Source organism: Caretta caretta, chromosome 16 (genome assembly GCF_965140235.1).
Source record: "Caretta caretta isolate rCarCar2 chromosome 16, rCarCar1.hap1, whole genome shotgun sequence".
Taxonomy (NCBI): Eukaryota; Metazoa; Chordata; order Testudines; family Cheloniidae; genus Caretta; species Caretta caretta.
Window position 1 is genome coordinate 12,228,047 of NC_134221.1, and position 14,519 is coordinate 12,242,565.

Consider the following 14,519-nt stretch of genomic DNA (forward strand, 5'->3'; position numbering starts at 1 on the left):
GATACTATAGATAGGTATATACAGGGAGGGGAGCGGCTGGGTAACCCCACAGCAACTGCTCTTTACATGTTTCTCAGCCACAGAGCTCTCTAGTGACACAGTTCCGGGGGGCGGGGAGAACACTTTAACCCTTTGGTTATACAATTCCAGGGCCTCACGTCTCCTGTGTGGGCCGCTAGAGATCTCAGGTAAAGAGGCTCAAATGCAGGAAGCTTCAGCCTCTGTTTTGGGCATGCAGAGAAACAAAGGAAGGGAGACCCTGACTCAAGAGCCCAAGAAAGGGTCTCAGTAAAAACCCAGCTAGAGCTACATAATCCAGTCAGCTGAATCACAGGCAGGGGCTGGGGTAACGCATTGATACAAAACCTGCAAGAGGATCCCTAGGGACCCAGAGTCAGGGTGTAACCTAGTCTGGAAACAAGAACTGTCTCTGTATGGGAGAGCCCAGGAATATAAATGCCTTAAAACAAGGGCCCCCCGGGATTCCCAGCACTGGGTTTAAGAGGATGAGCACCCAAAATGGGGGCTGGATTCTGCTAATGCTGATATGGAGTTCTCTTTAAAAAAAAAAAAAAATTACTGCTCTGCAAGAATTTAAATATAGCACCTCCATGCCCACACATCAATTAACTAGCTGTTGTTTTTAATCAGTACAGCACAAGGCACAGTGCCAGGTGCAATGTCACGGAGCTGTGAATGCACCTTCTCTCCTGGATGAGGAGGAGTGTAATTTTTCTCTCTTTATTTGAATAAGATCTCTGTGCTGCAGAGCTCACAAGTTTTCCATTCTCCATTTAAATTTCGAAGGGTTGCCACTGTGCCAGGGAGTTTAGAACAGCCTGTATTTTGGGATTAAATGCAATTTCCTCTTTGCCATTCTCTTCCCCACCACCACCACCTTTCCTCACCACGTTTTCTTTGGCAAACCTTCTGACACATCACTCAAGCGACTGTGTCTTCGGAGTCCTGATACTCCTTTAACATTTCAGCTATGCCACTTCTGCCTGCCACTCAGCTCCCTACTTACCTTGCCCAGGAACAGAATGCCATTGATCTGCTCAGGTTGCCGGCATCCCCCTCTATAGGATTTACAGTAGCAGCTCTTCTCCGGCTCCCATCGCAAGCAGGAAGGCGGGCGGTGCATGTATCCTCTGGACAGGCTGCCTCAGATGAGCCAAGCTGATGAGGAGCATTGGCTGAGCTTGAATGGATTGTTTGAAATGGTGGTTCCTGAGAGCAGGCTCTTGAAGGCCTGGAGAATGTCCTAGCACCTGACCCAGATTGAGAGATGGGAAGGAAGGAGAGTAGTATGCTGATAATGCAGAGATGCTGACAGCTCCCACTTAACCACTTTCACTGCAATGAGTCTTGCATTGGTTCAGAGCATGAGATTCTGGTTGCGCTCTCTCCAACCTTGGAGGTATTTAGATGTTCTAGGAATCTCCGAGCAGTAGTTGCGTACATTTGTATAATCTAAAGCTGTAGGGTGGCGAAGGAGGAGCACACCACTAGGATACAGTTGCGTCCTTGGCCAAAATTTCTTGCACCTTCCACATCCTTTACTGTTGTGGTTGAATGCTGGCCTCCCCAGAAGCGGTTGCATCTCAGTGGGGCCATGTGCATATATAGCTCAAAAATGACTCTGTGGCGAAAGGCATTATATAAACATAGTCCTATGTCACTGGCAGCAGTATCAATTTTTAACTTTTAGAACAATGCTTGGAGTTTCAGAGTGAGGTGAATGGGGTGGGGAAGGAAATGAACATTTTCTGCACATTGCTCATTGCAAAACAGACAAATTGATCTGGATCCAATGTCCCATAGCTGCAAACTGCATCCTCCTCATACTTAGCACTTCACCAAAATATATCGACATAACTGCCAGTTCCAATACTATGTCCAGTTCGCTCCTTTCTGTGCTGTCCATAATCTAGATTCTGCTCAGCACCCATCAGTCATGCCAAAGATCATACTGCTGTTTGCTGGGACGTGTCCGCTCTCCTTCTCATCACTCCAGTTGCACATCTGTTATGAGCACTACTATGCCCTGGGTCCTGGTGTTGTTGCTTTCCTGATAAGATAGCATGAAATTGTTTCCTGCTGTAAGGTGCACGGGTAATTCCCTTTGGCTCAGTCTTTGCAAGCATCCACTGCTGATTCTTTGGCCTATTGCATATCAGTCAGATTCACCCTGTAAGGTGCATGCCATCTTAGAGCTTCCTGTTGGGGTGATGCTGGGTACGTGATTGTCTCAGAGCCATGTTCGCACCCAGAGATTAGACATTTGAACAGGACCAGATAAAGGAAGAGTCAAAATGCAGGAAGAAATGAGAGTGGGGAGGGGGGTGAGGGACGAGAGAAATCAACTTCATCCTGTGGATTTAATACTGTCACCAGCTTGAGTCTGTGCCTCTGTGTTTTTAGGGTGATCTTGGACAGCTGGGGGTCCCAGGAGAACAAGGCCTTATTGGTCAAAGAGTAAGTAGAGTTAACTTCATATTGGAGTCCTCTTCATTACGTGTATGTGGATGGCTAAGCAGATGAACTGTGGTTTCTCGACCAAACTGGGTGTATAAATGGACAATGCACTGCTCCCTCAGCGTGGGGAGGGTATACTTCCAGCCTTTGGAATGTCCACTGTGTATCTGCAGTGACCGAGCTGGTAGCAGCCTGGGCTAGCCGATCATGGATTCGGGTCTTACCCTTGGACTTGTGAGCCCATGGACATGTGATCATGGCGTGGCAGGAGGCTGAATGTGATACTATAAAGATAAACCATAGCCTTGGGGTTAAGATACTATACTGGGACTCAGGAGCTCTGGGTTCAATTCCCAGCTTGGCTGTGGACTTCATTGGGCAAGTCATTTAATCCTTCTGTGTCTCAGATCCTGGTCTGCAAAATGGGGGAAATACTAACCTCCCTTCCAGGGGGTTGTGAGCATAAGTTCATCAGTATGCATGAGTTACTCATATTCTCTGTGTGTATATAAAGTCTGCTGCAGTTTCCACGGTATACATCTGATGAAGTGAGCTGTAGCTCACGAAAGCTCATGCTCAAATAAATTGGTTAGTCTCTAAGGTGCCACAAGTACTCCTTTTCTTTTTGCGAATACAAACTAACACGGCTGTTCCTCTGAAATCTGATACTGCAGTGACAGGGGCTGGATAAGAACCGAGATCAATGGCCTGTTTGAGAGATGTCCAGATGAAACCAAAAGATCACAGGGACTTTTTTTTCACAGGGTAGAGGATTAGCCCAATATCCTGGCCATTTATTCTCACAATAAAACTAGATAGCTGCATGTGAGCTACCAATGAGCTCCTCTTGCCCACAGGGTGATGGCTCAACTGGACATGCTACTTTGCAAAACGCTTTAAAGTTCCTTTCAATATGAATATGTGTAAAAACAAGCCTGTTCTGTTCACAAGTTCTTCACAACTTGGGTATGTGTAACCTAGAAGTGGCAGGAAAGGACTCTCGCTGAAGGCCAGCATTAACAAGGAAAACACTGGGTACAGTATGCGTAAGTGGGGAGGGAGCCAGAGCTGGGATGAATGCAGAGATTGAACCAGAAGCGTGTTTCTTGTCCCTTGATCTCTAGACTGAGGTCAGTTGTTGGAGCAATATGGAGACGCCCAAGGTTGCATGAACACAGAGACTGAATTCCCTGCTCCATCCAGGGGAGAGAGGACTTCCACAGGTCAGAGCTGGGTACTGTTGAAGGAAAGCCTGGAACAGAATGAAGAAAGGAGTTGTTCTCTCACTCCAGTGGGGGCTTGTTCCTCTTGATCAATTTTGAGATACTGAGCAAGATGGGGCAACTTCATAGCATAGTCCTAAAAGATGGTGATATAAACAAAGCATACTGGCCCATGCATGGCAATATAGATCTCCACCCTACACCAAGAATATCAGCACTGGAAACCCTCAACATTCAGCTCACATTGTTGCAAGGGGAAGTCACTCCTCCTCTGAAGGGTGTTGGCTGCAAAAAGCATGAGAAAAAGGGATGGTGGAAGAGACTGTCCTAAGTCTGTTTGTCTATCTCTCTTGCAGGGAGAGCCAGGCCTGGAAGGGGACAACGGCCCATCTGGGCCAGACGGAGTTAAGGTAAAGATTCTGTGTGGTTTTTTTGTTGGGTAGGTTTTCTTCTCACAAATTTAGCCACTTTCAGACCATGATCCTTCCCCCTCTGCAGACAGGCAAGGGAAGCAAGTATTGTCACACAAGCTACCCTGTTCATCTGACCCCAGACCCTTTTCCTGCCCCCCAAAGACATGTTCAACAATCATCTCCCCTACCCCATACAGTGGCTACAGTAGGAGGAACAATCCCAATGTAATCCTGGGGGATGCCAGGCAGTATGTCACATCTCTTTGTGTCATGTTCCAGGTTGATTTTGCATCTTAGTGGCCCCATGTGACACATCCCCACCTCCAGCTTAGGGTTTGTATCAATGAGCTGTGACCTCCTTGGTTCAAGGACTCTCAGAGCTTGTCATTGTATCTCCCCGATCAGATGCCTTTCTCCCACACTGCATATCTGTTCTATCAGCAGCCAGTAGTGGGAACTAGTTCCCAATGCCATGTGCACTCCAGGCTAGGCTTATCCTGGAAGGTGCAGGGATCTCCTCTGTAGATACTTTTAGCCAGGCTTGAGACTAACCATGGCTTCTTGCAGCACATCAATTACATGGTAGCATAATGCTCTGCTGTCTAGTTAGGCTTTTCTGTATTGTGCCCTCTTTTCATCCACCCCAGGTGGGGTGGTAAACAGTCTCCACAACATTTCTGGCTCCCACCAGCTCCTTCCATCCCTCCCTCTCCCTTTCTGCACAGACTTACCTGCGATCCAGACCGTGGGAAGTAAACCACATCACCTTCCCTTGCCATCCAACCTAAGGTGGGAAGAAATGTAAAGAAGTTTTTTATTTCTTCCATTAGATATGCCATCTTGAGCCAGAAGTCAACTGGGTCTTGAAAAACCTTTTATGCTTCTTGTTTGGTCAAAGATTCCAATAGCTTTACAGCAGTCTTAGGAATCCACCAGGGTATCTCCTTTGCCTCCTTTTAACCCCCACATACTGTTGCGTAAGCAATCCTTAAACCTGCATCCTTCACTGCCCCTTTCAAGTGGATGCTTCATCAGACCATCATAGTGTTTCTCTGGCCTCTAGCTTTTCTTCCCCTGTTGATATAGTTTTCATTTAACCCTTCCTGAACTATGGAAGCATTTGTGTAGTACACACTAATACAATGGCTCTTTGTCCCCTTCCAGTGGGTAGGACACACAAAGAGATTTGAGTCTGCCGAACTATTGATCCTTTAGCTTAAGCAGTAGAGGCTCTGCTCTTCTCTTAGCTACAGAGATTCCAGGTTCAATCCCCAGAAATGTACTAACCTGGAACATCATTACATTTGTATGACAATAGGATTGAGGTCCCATTGTGGGCTTGGTGCTGTTACAAACATGCATTAAAAGAACTGCCGTGCAGAACTATTTACAAAGCTTATCCTGACCGCAGGTGAGAACCTGAGAATCCCCCACAGAATAAGTTAAATCTGTGCTATGTTCAGTGCTTTTAATCTTAAACACCTCCCTGCTAAAGCTGTTGTCTCTAGAGCCTGAACAATATACTCAGCACAAAGCAGTTACAGATGGATGGTGGGTGTGGGTGACATTTTTCCATGTAATCTTTCTTGCTGTATTATGCATTGTATCTGATCACACATCTTCCATCTGTCTCACACCAAATCGTTCCCTTCTTGATTCCTTTTCCATAATTTTCCTTTCAATCCTGAAAGTTTCTTTGCTTCCTCTTGTTCACACCCTCTCAAAAATAGCATCTCCATGGGGAACAAGTTCAACGCTTGCTTTTTCCCACTAGTGGGTTTCTTCACATCTCTTGTTGCTGGGGCAAAGCCCATAATTAGTCAGTTTGCCAATGCTCTCTTCTGTCCAAAAATATGTGCCTTCCACTTCCATGAGCCCTAAGTGACAATGAAAGCTCCTTCCTACTTTAAATATTCTTTCCTATTCCAGCTCTTTCTCTAGAAATGGAGCTACAGGCAGCCAACAGCATTTTAAGCACTATTACATGGCCAGATTTTATCAGATCTACCTGGCATGGCATTTAAACCACCTGTCATAGGTGCCTTACGTGAACGAGGGCTCTAACTACTGCAACTGTTGGTAGAGCTGAACTTGCAGTAGCAATACTTGGGAAACTTGGGATTGGAATAAAGTCTACTATAGGAAAAGCCTAATAGCATAAAGTTCTCTCTCTTTTTTTTTTTTTGGGTGGGGGCATTCCCTTTCAATTCTTCAGTTGCACAACAATTAGTTGTACAGTTTACCTAATTAAAAGAGCAAGCCAGACAGACTGATTTTTCAAGTCCATATTCTGTCAAACCAAACCTGTATGAAGCCTTGTTTACAAGAGATCCTTCAGGTTTCAAATCTCGAGCTGCATTCTTGGTGCATCTCAGGAACTTCTTTCGGATCTCTATGAAGGTCCCGTTCTTCTTCAAAAACGGGTGGTCAACAACTTATTTTGTTTGTTTCAGTTTCTACAGATTCAATTCTTCCTTCCTTACAGAATTTTCACCAGTCTGAAATTCCACAGGCAGATCAACAATTGTCCCAAAGCCCTCAACAGCCTCACAGCCCATACCACTATTTGCGAGTCCAGTAACAAGATCCGCCCCCCATTTCCTGGTGGGACCCCCAAATCCTTATCCGTTCTTGCATTGCATCATTTCTTTTCTGTTCCAAATCTGCAACCTTACCTTTGGATTACAATCCCGATTTCTATCCTTGTGTAGCCTATCCGTCTGCACAGGCCAACAGTTTCATGCCACGGAAAGTAAAACTGGCCAATCCCACAACAAAGTCTTGCGGTTTATTGCTTCATTCTAGTTAAAATATTTGCTGTGCTTCTTTATTTTTGTTTATCATTTGTCAGATCAAACAGTCCTTCCTTATATGATTTTCTCGTGCCATTACTTGCTGCTTCATCTCCAAGTGGTCTTGAACACGTCCAGTTTCTCCCAACCCAAATGTTTCTCTGGACAGTGGAACTGTTGCTATTCATTGCACAAATATTTGTTTAACCACAAAATGTAATAGGCATGATTCTGCTTATAGTAATGCAAGTTTAAATCAGGAGCAACTCCACCAAGGTCAATTGGGTTACATGAGTGTAAAACTGCTGTGAGAACAGAATTGGGCCCTTATTTGTGCCTATAAATTGCTATGCACCAATTGAGAGAGTGGCAACTTGATGCAAGTTTTTGCATCTAGCGCTATAACGGCTGATCTTTCATGTGGGTCAGATGCTGCTGCTCTGCCGTGTGTTCATTCGGGACCTGGGGTACTTCCCACAGCCTCCCCTGACAGCCTTGTCAAAATACCCCTTCTGGGGCTTCTAGATGAGTCCAAAGAGACTCTCTGTCAGATCTCAGCTGCCTGCCTCATGCCCTTAGCCCAGACCCAGGAATTTCCATGTGGGAGATTCCTGCTCAGTTCATTGTGGGGAGAAGCAAAAAGTTCAAACCATCCTGTCTTGTTGCTGAGGTCCTATCTGTCTGGCTAAGGGAGTTTTTAAAATAACCTGTTGCGTTAAATGTCAAGTAGTTTATGACTCAGCTTCCTTCAGTCTTTTTCCTTTCAGCCTCTGATCCTCCCTTTTTCTTTCTTCAAGAGTCATACACAAAGATCTATGCTTTGTTTGTATTGAAAAGCAAACATACTCCATTCTTCTGCAGGGAGACAAAGGAGAGCAAGGCCCAGAAGGAGAGAGAGGAGAAAAAGGCACCGAAGGACTGAAGGGAAAGGAAGGGCCTCCTGGATATCCCGGAATCACAGGTGTCCGAGTGAGTTTGAGAAACCAGTCTGCCTGTCTTTGTCTGTCTGCTTGTCCTTGTGTTTCTTTCCACAGAGGTGGTTAATGTTCCTCCCCAACAAATTGAACTTGGTTCAGTTGGTACGTCTCAAGTAATGAATTGTCCTTGGAATAAGTATTAGGCCAGCAGTAATTTCTGCACGCTGGTGATATGTTTTCTCATGCATTGGGTTTTGAATCTGCAATAATGTCCCTTTCCAAACCGAGTGAAGAAAAGCATTTGTGCAGGCAATCACTCTAAACATTTGCGCATGAAATGATTATCATCTTGGTTATCAGTAGGGACTGAACCCAGGACCTGCCAGTGCTACAAATATGACCCTTTATAACTTGAACTAAAGAACTGAAATCAGTGGGAGGCTATCCAATGGGATTTGGATCAGGTGCTAAGCTGCTGTATCTGACCACGTGTCCTTTGTGGATCAGATTCTGCGTGGGATGTATAGTGTGCACTGAGCAGTAGGTTACAAATGTTCAAGTTAACAATCCTCTCTTCTGATAACCAGGAGCAGATCACTGCTGATTTATTAGAATCAGCTACTGCGCTTGCATTGTAGGCAATCTGAAAAGACAGGCTTCGGGGGGACTCATGTATGAAGAGGGCAAGAGAAAACCCACATTGTGTGTTTTTGGGCCTCTGCTTCATTTAAGCCCAGCAGGAAATAAACACTCGTTTTCTTTTAGAAAGACAACTACGAGGAGGGTCCCATCGTCTTAGCCTGAAGGTGATAGTCAATTGCTGTAGACGCTGTACAATTGCAATTAGACACAGCACACACATTGCACCAAAGTCCATCAACAGCAAAGGGGCTATGACTGGAATTTCATCATAATATGCTTAATTAGTACCTAGAAAAGCTCAAGCACCATTTGAGAAGAAAGTTGCCATGGAGTGTAATGGAATTTTCTATGGAACGTTCCATTGTCACTGTTTAGGAAAGGAAGTTCCTTTAAATATAAGGTGACCCAAAACTCTTAAAGTGTGTAATATTGCAACTCCAGCACACAGGGGAGGAGTTTGGTCAATGGCTAAGGTGCTAGCCTGGGACTTGCAACCCAGGGTCATTTCTCTGTTCTGTCATAGACTTTCTGTTTGACTGTGAGCAAGTTATTCGTCTACACTCAAAAAAAAAAAAAATCCTGCAGCAGCAAGTCAGAGACAGGTCAACTGACCCAGGTTTGTGAGGCTTGCACTATGGGGCTAATAGCAGCAGGTTTGATGTTCCTGTTTGGGTTGGAGCGGGGCTTTGAGATCCCTGCCTTGCTAGATTTCAGAAACACTGCATAAAACCGCTCAAAGGCTGCATGTTGGTCTCAACTGATTTGTAACTGAAATCAGACCCTCTTGTTTAAAAGGCAAAGGAGGTTTATCAACCAGACTCCTAGTTAGAGTGAACTTTTCAGAGATCAAAGCCCTTTTAGGGAGCAGGCAACTTCTGAATTATCTTTCCTTAGAAAGAGAGCTCAGCCCCTCTCAGTAATCCTAAAGTTCCCAGTTGGTCTCTCTTGCTTAAACATAATATAAGTCTGGCTCTTTATGCGGCCAGAAAGTATATTTCATAGTGTTGGATCCATCACTCACCGTGCCTCTCTACTGAGCTGGGACTCCTATAGGTATGTGATCATGTTCTTTGCTGTGGAAAGAATTGAGGGCTGAGTATCTGAAGACTGTTCCTGTAATCCCTCCATAAGAAAATAGGAGGAAACTGTGGAGTCAGGTATCTATGATTCTGGATGGCTGCTACCTTAATAGTTGAAATGCGTTCTCCTTCTGTGCTTGAGGCAGGCTAAGAGAACAGCAAGAAGCTAATTGTTGGGGTGGGGGAAGCAGGATTAGCCTGGATTTATGTTAATATTTTGCATTGAGGTTGGGAGTTGGGCACTGTGTTGACTGGAAACTAGAAATATTGGCTTAATACCATGTTATTATACAGCACCATAAATATGCTGGATGCTTTACGGAAAAATAAGGCCACAGCCCTGCCCCAAAGAGCTTGCAGTCTAAACCCCTGATCTACAACAGATCCCTGCATCCACGCTGAGCTCACTGCAGGAGTGAGTCCTGTGGGCTCCATCCTGTGACCCCTGACTCATCTGAATAGTCTCAGGACCAAGGTAACGTAAACCCACTGGCGACTAAGTTAAGACACAATCTGACAAGGGAGGGTAAAATATATTGCAGCACCCTTTGCAGCTGTGGGCAGGCACCGCTTCTTGTTCAGCTTTGCTTATTGCCTGTTGTGTGCTGTATTTTTGGCAGGTTTCCTTCGTTTATATTGTGCATGCTTAAGAACCAGTAAAAATCACACAGCTGTATTAAGTTCTGTAGTATAACATATAGAATATAGCAGATTCCAGAGCTTGTTTTTTGCCAAGTTGTTCCCGGGAACGTGGTGCCTTTTTCTGTTTGTTTGGGGAGAGGGGTTTGTTTGTTTGGTTTTTTGGGGGGGTTTTTTAAGTCTGATACAGCCAGAACGCCTGCTCAGAATCACTTTGTTTGGTTTTTTTCTTACTACAGAACACTGTATTGCCTTCGAATATATTTAATACACATTTTTGATAGCCTGAACTTTTAAAACCACATGGCTTTATAACCAGCCCAGACTAAGCCCCAGATATGAAATCTCTCTTTGCCAGACTCTTGGCCCCTTCTCATTGTATAGGCTGATATTCCTGCACCCAGTGGGGTAAGGTTAAAAATGGAGGTTCTCTGATGGAAGGGAGACCAGTTTTTTCTTTTGCAACTTTATGTGCAAGCCTTTTGTATTAACCTCCCACACAGAAAATCTGTAGAATCAAATTATAGAATATCAGGGTTGGAAGGGACCTCAGGAGGTCATCTAATCCAACCCCCTGCTCAAAGCAGGACCAATCCTCAACTAAATCATCTCAACCAGGGCTTTGTCAAGCCTGACCTTAAAAACCTCAAAGGAAGGAGATTCCACCATCTCTCTAGGTTACGCATTCCAGTGCTTCACCACCCTCCTAGTGAAAAAGTTTTTCCTAATATCCAACCTAGACCTCCCCCACTGCAACTTGAGACCATTACCCCTTGTTCTGTCATCTGCTACCACTGAGAACAGTCTAGATCCATCCTCTTTGGAACCCCCTTTCAGGTAGTTGAAAGCAGCTATCAAATCCCCCCTCATTCTTCTCTTCCGCAGACTAAACAATCCCAGTTCCCTCAGCCTCTCCTCATAAGTCATGTGTTCCAGTCCCCTAATCATTTTTGTTGTCCTCCGCTGGATGCTTTCCAATTTTTCCACATCCTTCTTGTAGTGTGGGGCCCAAAACCGGACACAGTACTCCAGATGAGGCCTCACCAATGTCAAATAGAGGGGAACGATCACGTCCCTCGATCTGCTGGCAATGCCCCTACTTATACAGCCCAAAATGCTGTTAGTCTTCTTGGCAACAAGGCACACTGTTGACTCGTATCCAGTTTCACGCCCACTGTAACCCCTAGGTCCTATACTATATAGATACTATTAGGAGCCTCTTCAGCTCTCTGCCAAAATACAGTTTACAGAGCCAGAAATGTAAGTCACCAGAGATAACTGTGATCCAACTTCAAATCCTCTACTTTAAAGGGGGAAATATAAACAAATAGTTAGCCCTTCCACTAGTGGGGAGATGTGGCAAAAGCTATCTCAGACACAGCCAGCTAAAGAATACTGGAATCGAAAGGACATTTGAAGGTTCGTATATAAAGACAATGAAAATTCCATCAGGAAAAGCTAACATGGGGCAAATCCCAAGTCCTGGCTCAGGCAAATGCTCCCTGAGAATTCCTTGAGAATTTTGCCTGCACAAAGATTGGATAAAAATTGAGTGAGAGCCTCAAGATTTGGCCCATACTGCAGCATCTGTGATTTCATCCATATTTATCAAATAAGCTTCCTGGGTGGGAAGGGGGAGAAAGTGTGTATAACACACACACATCTATACATAATATGTGTGATGTATTATATAAACATATCGCAGGGGGCAGGTATGTTGCATGTATGAAGAGTGTGTGTACATAACACACATGCACAAACACCAATATGTGCATATAATATAATAGTATGTATTGTATATGCATAGCGGGTATCCTAATTCATATTCTAGATAGATAATGTTAAGCAGATCTTCATCCATAGCTGCTGCATCTTCAGCAGGATTCTAGTGGGTTGTCCAGCAGCAGTCCCAACAATGTTTCAGCCTCATTGCAGTTAATACCTTTCATCCACAGTCTCCCATTTGGCCAGATTGAGAACAGTAATTTAAGCACCAACGGTTACAAAAAATCCCACTTGTCTAAACGAAATCCAGGATTGTTGGGGAGTTTTTCACTCCCCTTTCTCTTAACTAAAGAGATCCAAGAAACAATCCGTCGTGTTACCTGTGCCAGAAACTTGAGACACAGCTGGGACTGGGCACTCTTTAAACTTTATCTGATATTAGTGGTGGTTGGTTCAGATTTAGTGTCTAATATAACTAAGTGACAAAACCCATCAGTAGCTCCTGTTCCCAGATAACTTTCTTTAAGACCATCAGTACATATATTTTGATTTTTAGCTTGATTTGTAAAAGAACTCAACATTTCTATTTAACAAGCATTCTCAAGCAAATTTAGAAAATAAGATTACTTGCTGTTATCAGTGATCTGTTATTAATTTGTTTATTTTTAACCCAAATTAAAACTTTTGTGCATGAATTCAGCCCTGGGGAAAGGTGGTGGGCTGACAGCCCTAGAGAATGAAGTTCTCTGTTTAGCCACAGAACAGATAGACACAGGGAGCAGTGGCAGGGAAAGTTCCTTCCCACATGAGCTGTTTTGCACATGACCTCAACCCTGATCCTGCAGGGACCGCATACAGGAATGAAAAAGGGGTGTTGGTCTCTATGGGCCATGCAGTCCTCAGCCTCCCAGCTAAGATTGCAAACAAAGGGGGTCCTTGAAGGTTAACCATGATGGTGAGTTCATAGATTTTTAAGGACAGAAGGAACCATTAGAGCACCTAGTGTGATCTGCTGCATAACACAGGTCATAGGCTTTCATCCAGTAGTTCCTGCGTCAAGCTCATATCTTGTGATTGATCTAGGGGTTCTCAACCATTTACTTTCAGAGTCTGCCCCCAATATATTATAAAAACTCCATGGAGGGGGGACTCTGGGCTTCAGCTGCAGGGGGGACTTAGGAGCCCTGAGGGCTTGGGGCGGGGGGGGCTCAAGACTTCTGCCCCACAGAACTGAGGGGGGCTTGAGGCTTCTGCCCCATGAGGTGGCTTCTGCCAGGACTTGGGGGCTCTAGGTTAGGGGCTTCAGCCCTATGGGGGCGCCAGGGCTTGGGACTCCAAGCTTCAACTGCCAGGCTCGGGGCTCCAAGTGGCTCTGCTTGGCAGACCCCCAGTGGTCCATGGACACCCAGTTGAGAATCACTGATCTAGAGTGTATTTTTTTTTATAAAGACATCCAATTTTGATTTAAAGTTATTGTGTGGTGGACACTTATCCACTGGGAGCTGGACTGAGACCTCCCCAAATTCATCTCAGGTAAGTCAAGTCACACCTTCTAGCTAATAGCTTTTGGTCAGTTCATACTTTTTCATTATCTATGTTCCCTCCCTCCCTTCCCCAAGGGATTATTGGTGAGATGTATTCCACCTTCCGTGGCACTAACTTCTGATTTTAGAGTTATCAGGTACCCTGCTTTATTGTAACGCCACCACCTACCCTTTCAGCCATTCCATCCAATTTTAGCCCTTCCCTGGGACTGTATAAATAATTAACAAGTCAAGAAAAAATGAGAGATGGGTGATAACATGACCCTGGGGACTCCAGCCACCTTCCACACGAGTCCATTTTCTTTCTTTAACTCTGCCTTGCTTTGTTTTTGTGGATTTGTCAGGGGCTTGTTTTAGCAGTTTGCTTGTATGAGCCTGTATTGCATTATGTCTATTTTGGATAGGAGGAGGAGGATTTTCAGATAACTGAGGTCTGGATAATTAAGGATGGTCAGCACTTGTGTTAATGTCCTTGGTGTAACATCGTAGATACCTTTATAATAATTCTCAGGCTGTAGACAGGGAAAGAAGCCCAATCAGCATCACTATAAAGGTAACAAGAAGAAAAGGACGACATGTGGCACCTTAGAGACTAACAAATTTATTTAAGCATAAGCTTTCATGAGCCACAGCTCACTTCATCGGATGCATTCAATGGAAAATACAGTGGGGAGATTTATATACACAGAGAACATGAAACAATGGGTGTTACCATACACATTGTAACGAGAGTGATCAGGTAAGGTGAGCTATTACCTTACCTGATCACTCTCGTTACAATGTGTATGGTAACACCCATTGTTTCATGTTCTCTGTGTATATAAATCTCCCCACTGTATTTTCCATTGAATGCATCCGATGAAGTGAGCTGTAGCTAACGAAAGTTTATGCTCAAATAAATTTGTTAGTCTCTAGGGTGCCACAAGTCCTCTTTTCTTTTTGCAGATACAGACTAACACGGCGGCTTCTCTGGAACCTATAAAGGTAATAGTATCACAGCTGTTGTGTTGCACAGTTGCTGTCTGGGCTCCAGGTGGCCCAGCTGGGGCAGTGTAGTAGCCTTTTGT

At 44.6% G+C, this 14,519-nt stretch overlaps 1 protein-coding gene across 6 annotated transcripts in view; it reads left to right on the forward strand.

The window, feature by feature from the left end:
* The window catches only part of COL27A1 (collagen type XXVII alpha 1 chain), a 239,406-nt gene that overhangs the window by 176,075 nt on the left and 48,812 nt on the right, over positions 1–14,519 (forward strand). For all 6 annotated transcript variants that reach the window (XM_075120654.1, XM_048823074.2, XM_048823076.2 and 3 more), the window contains 3 exons: positions 2,425–2,478; positions 4,058–4,111; positions 7,768–7,875. In XM_075120654.1, coding sequence (XP_074976755.1) covers positions 2,425–2,478; positions 4,058–4,111; positions 7,768–7,875 — 216 coding nt within the window. The remainder of the gene's footprint in view (positions 1–2,424; positions 2,479–4,057; positions 4,112–7,767; positions 7,876–14,519) is intronic.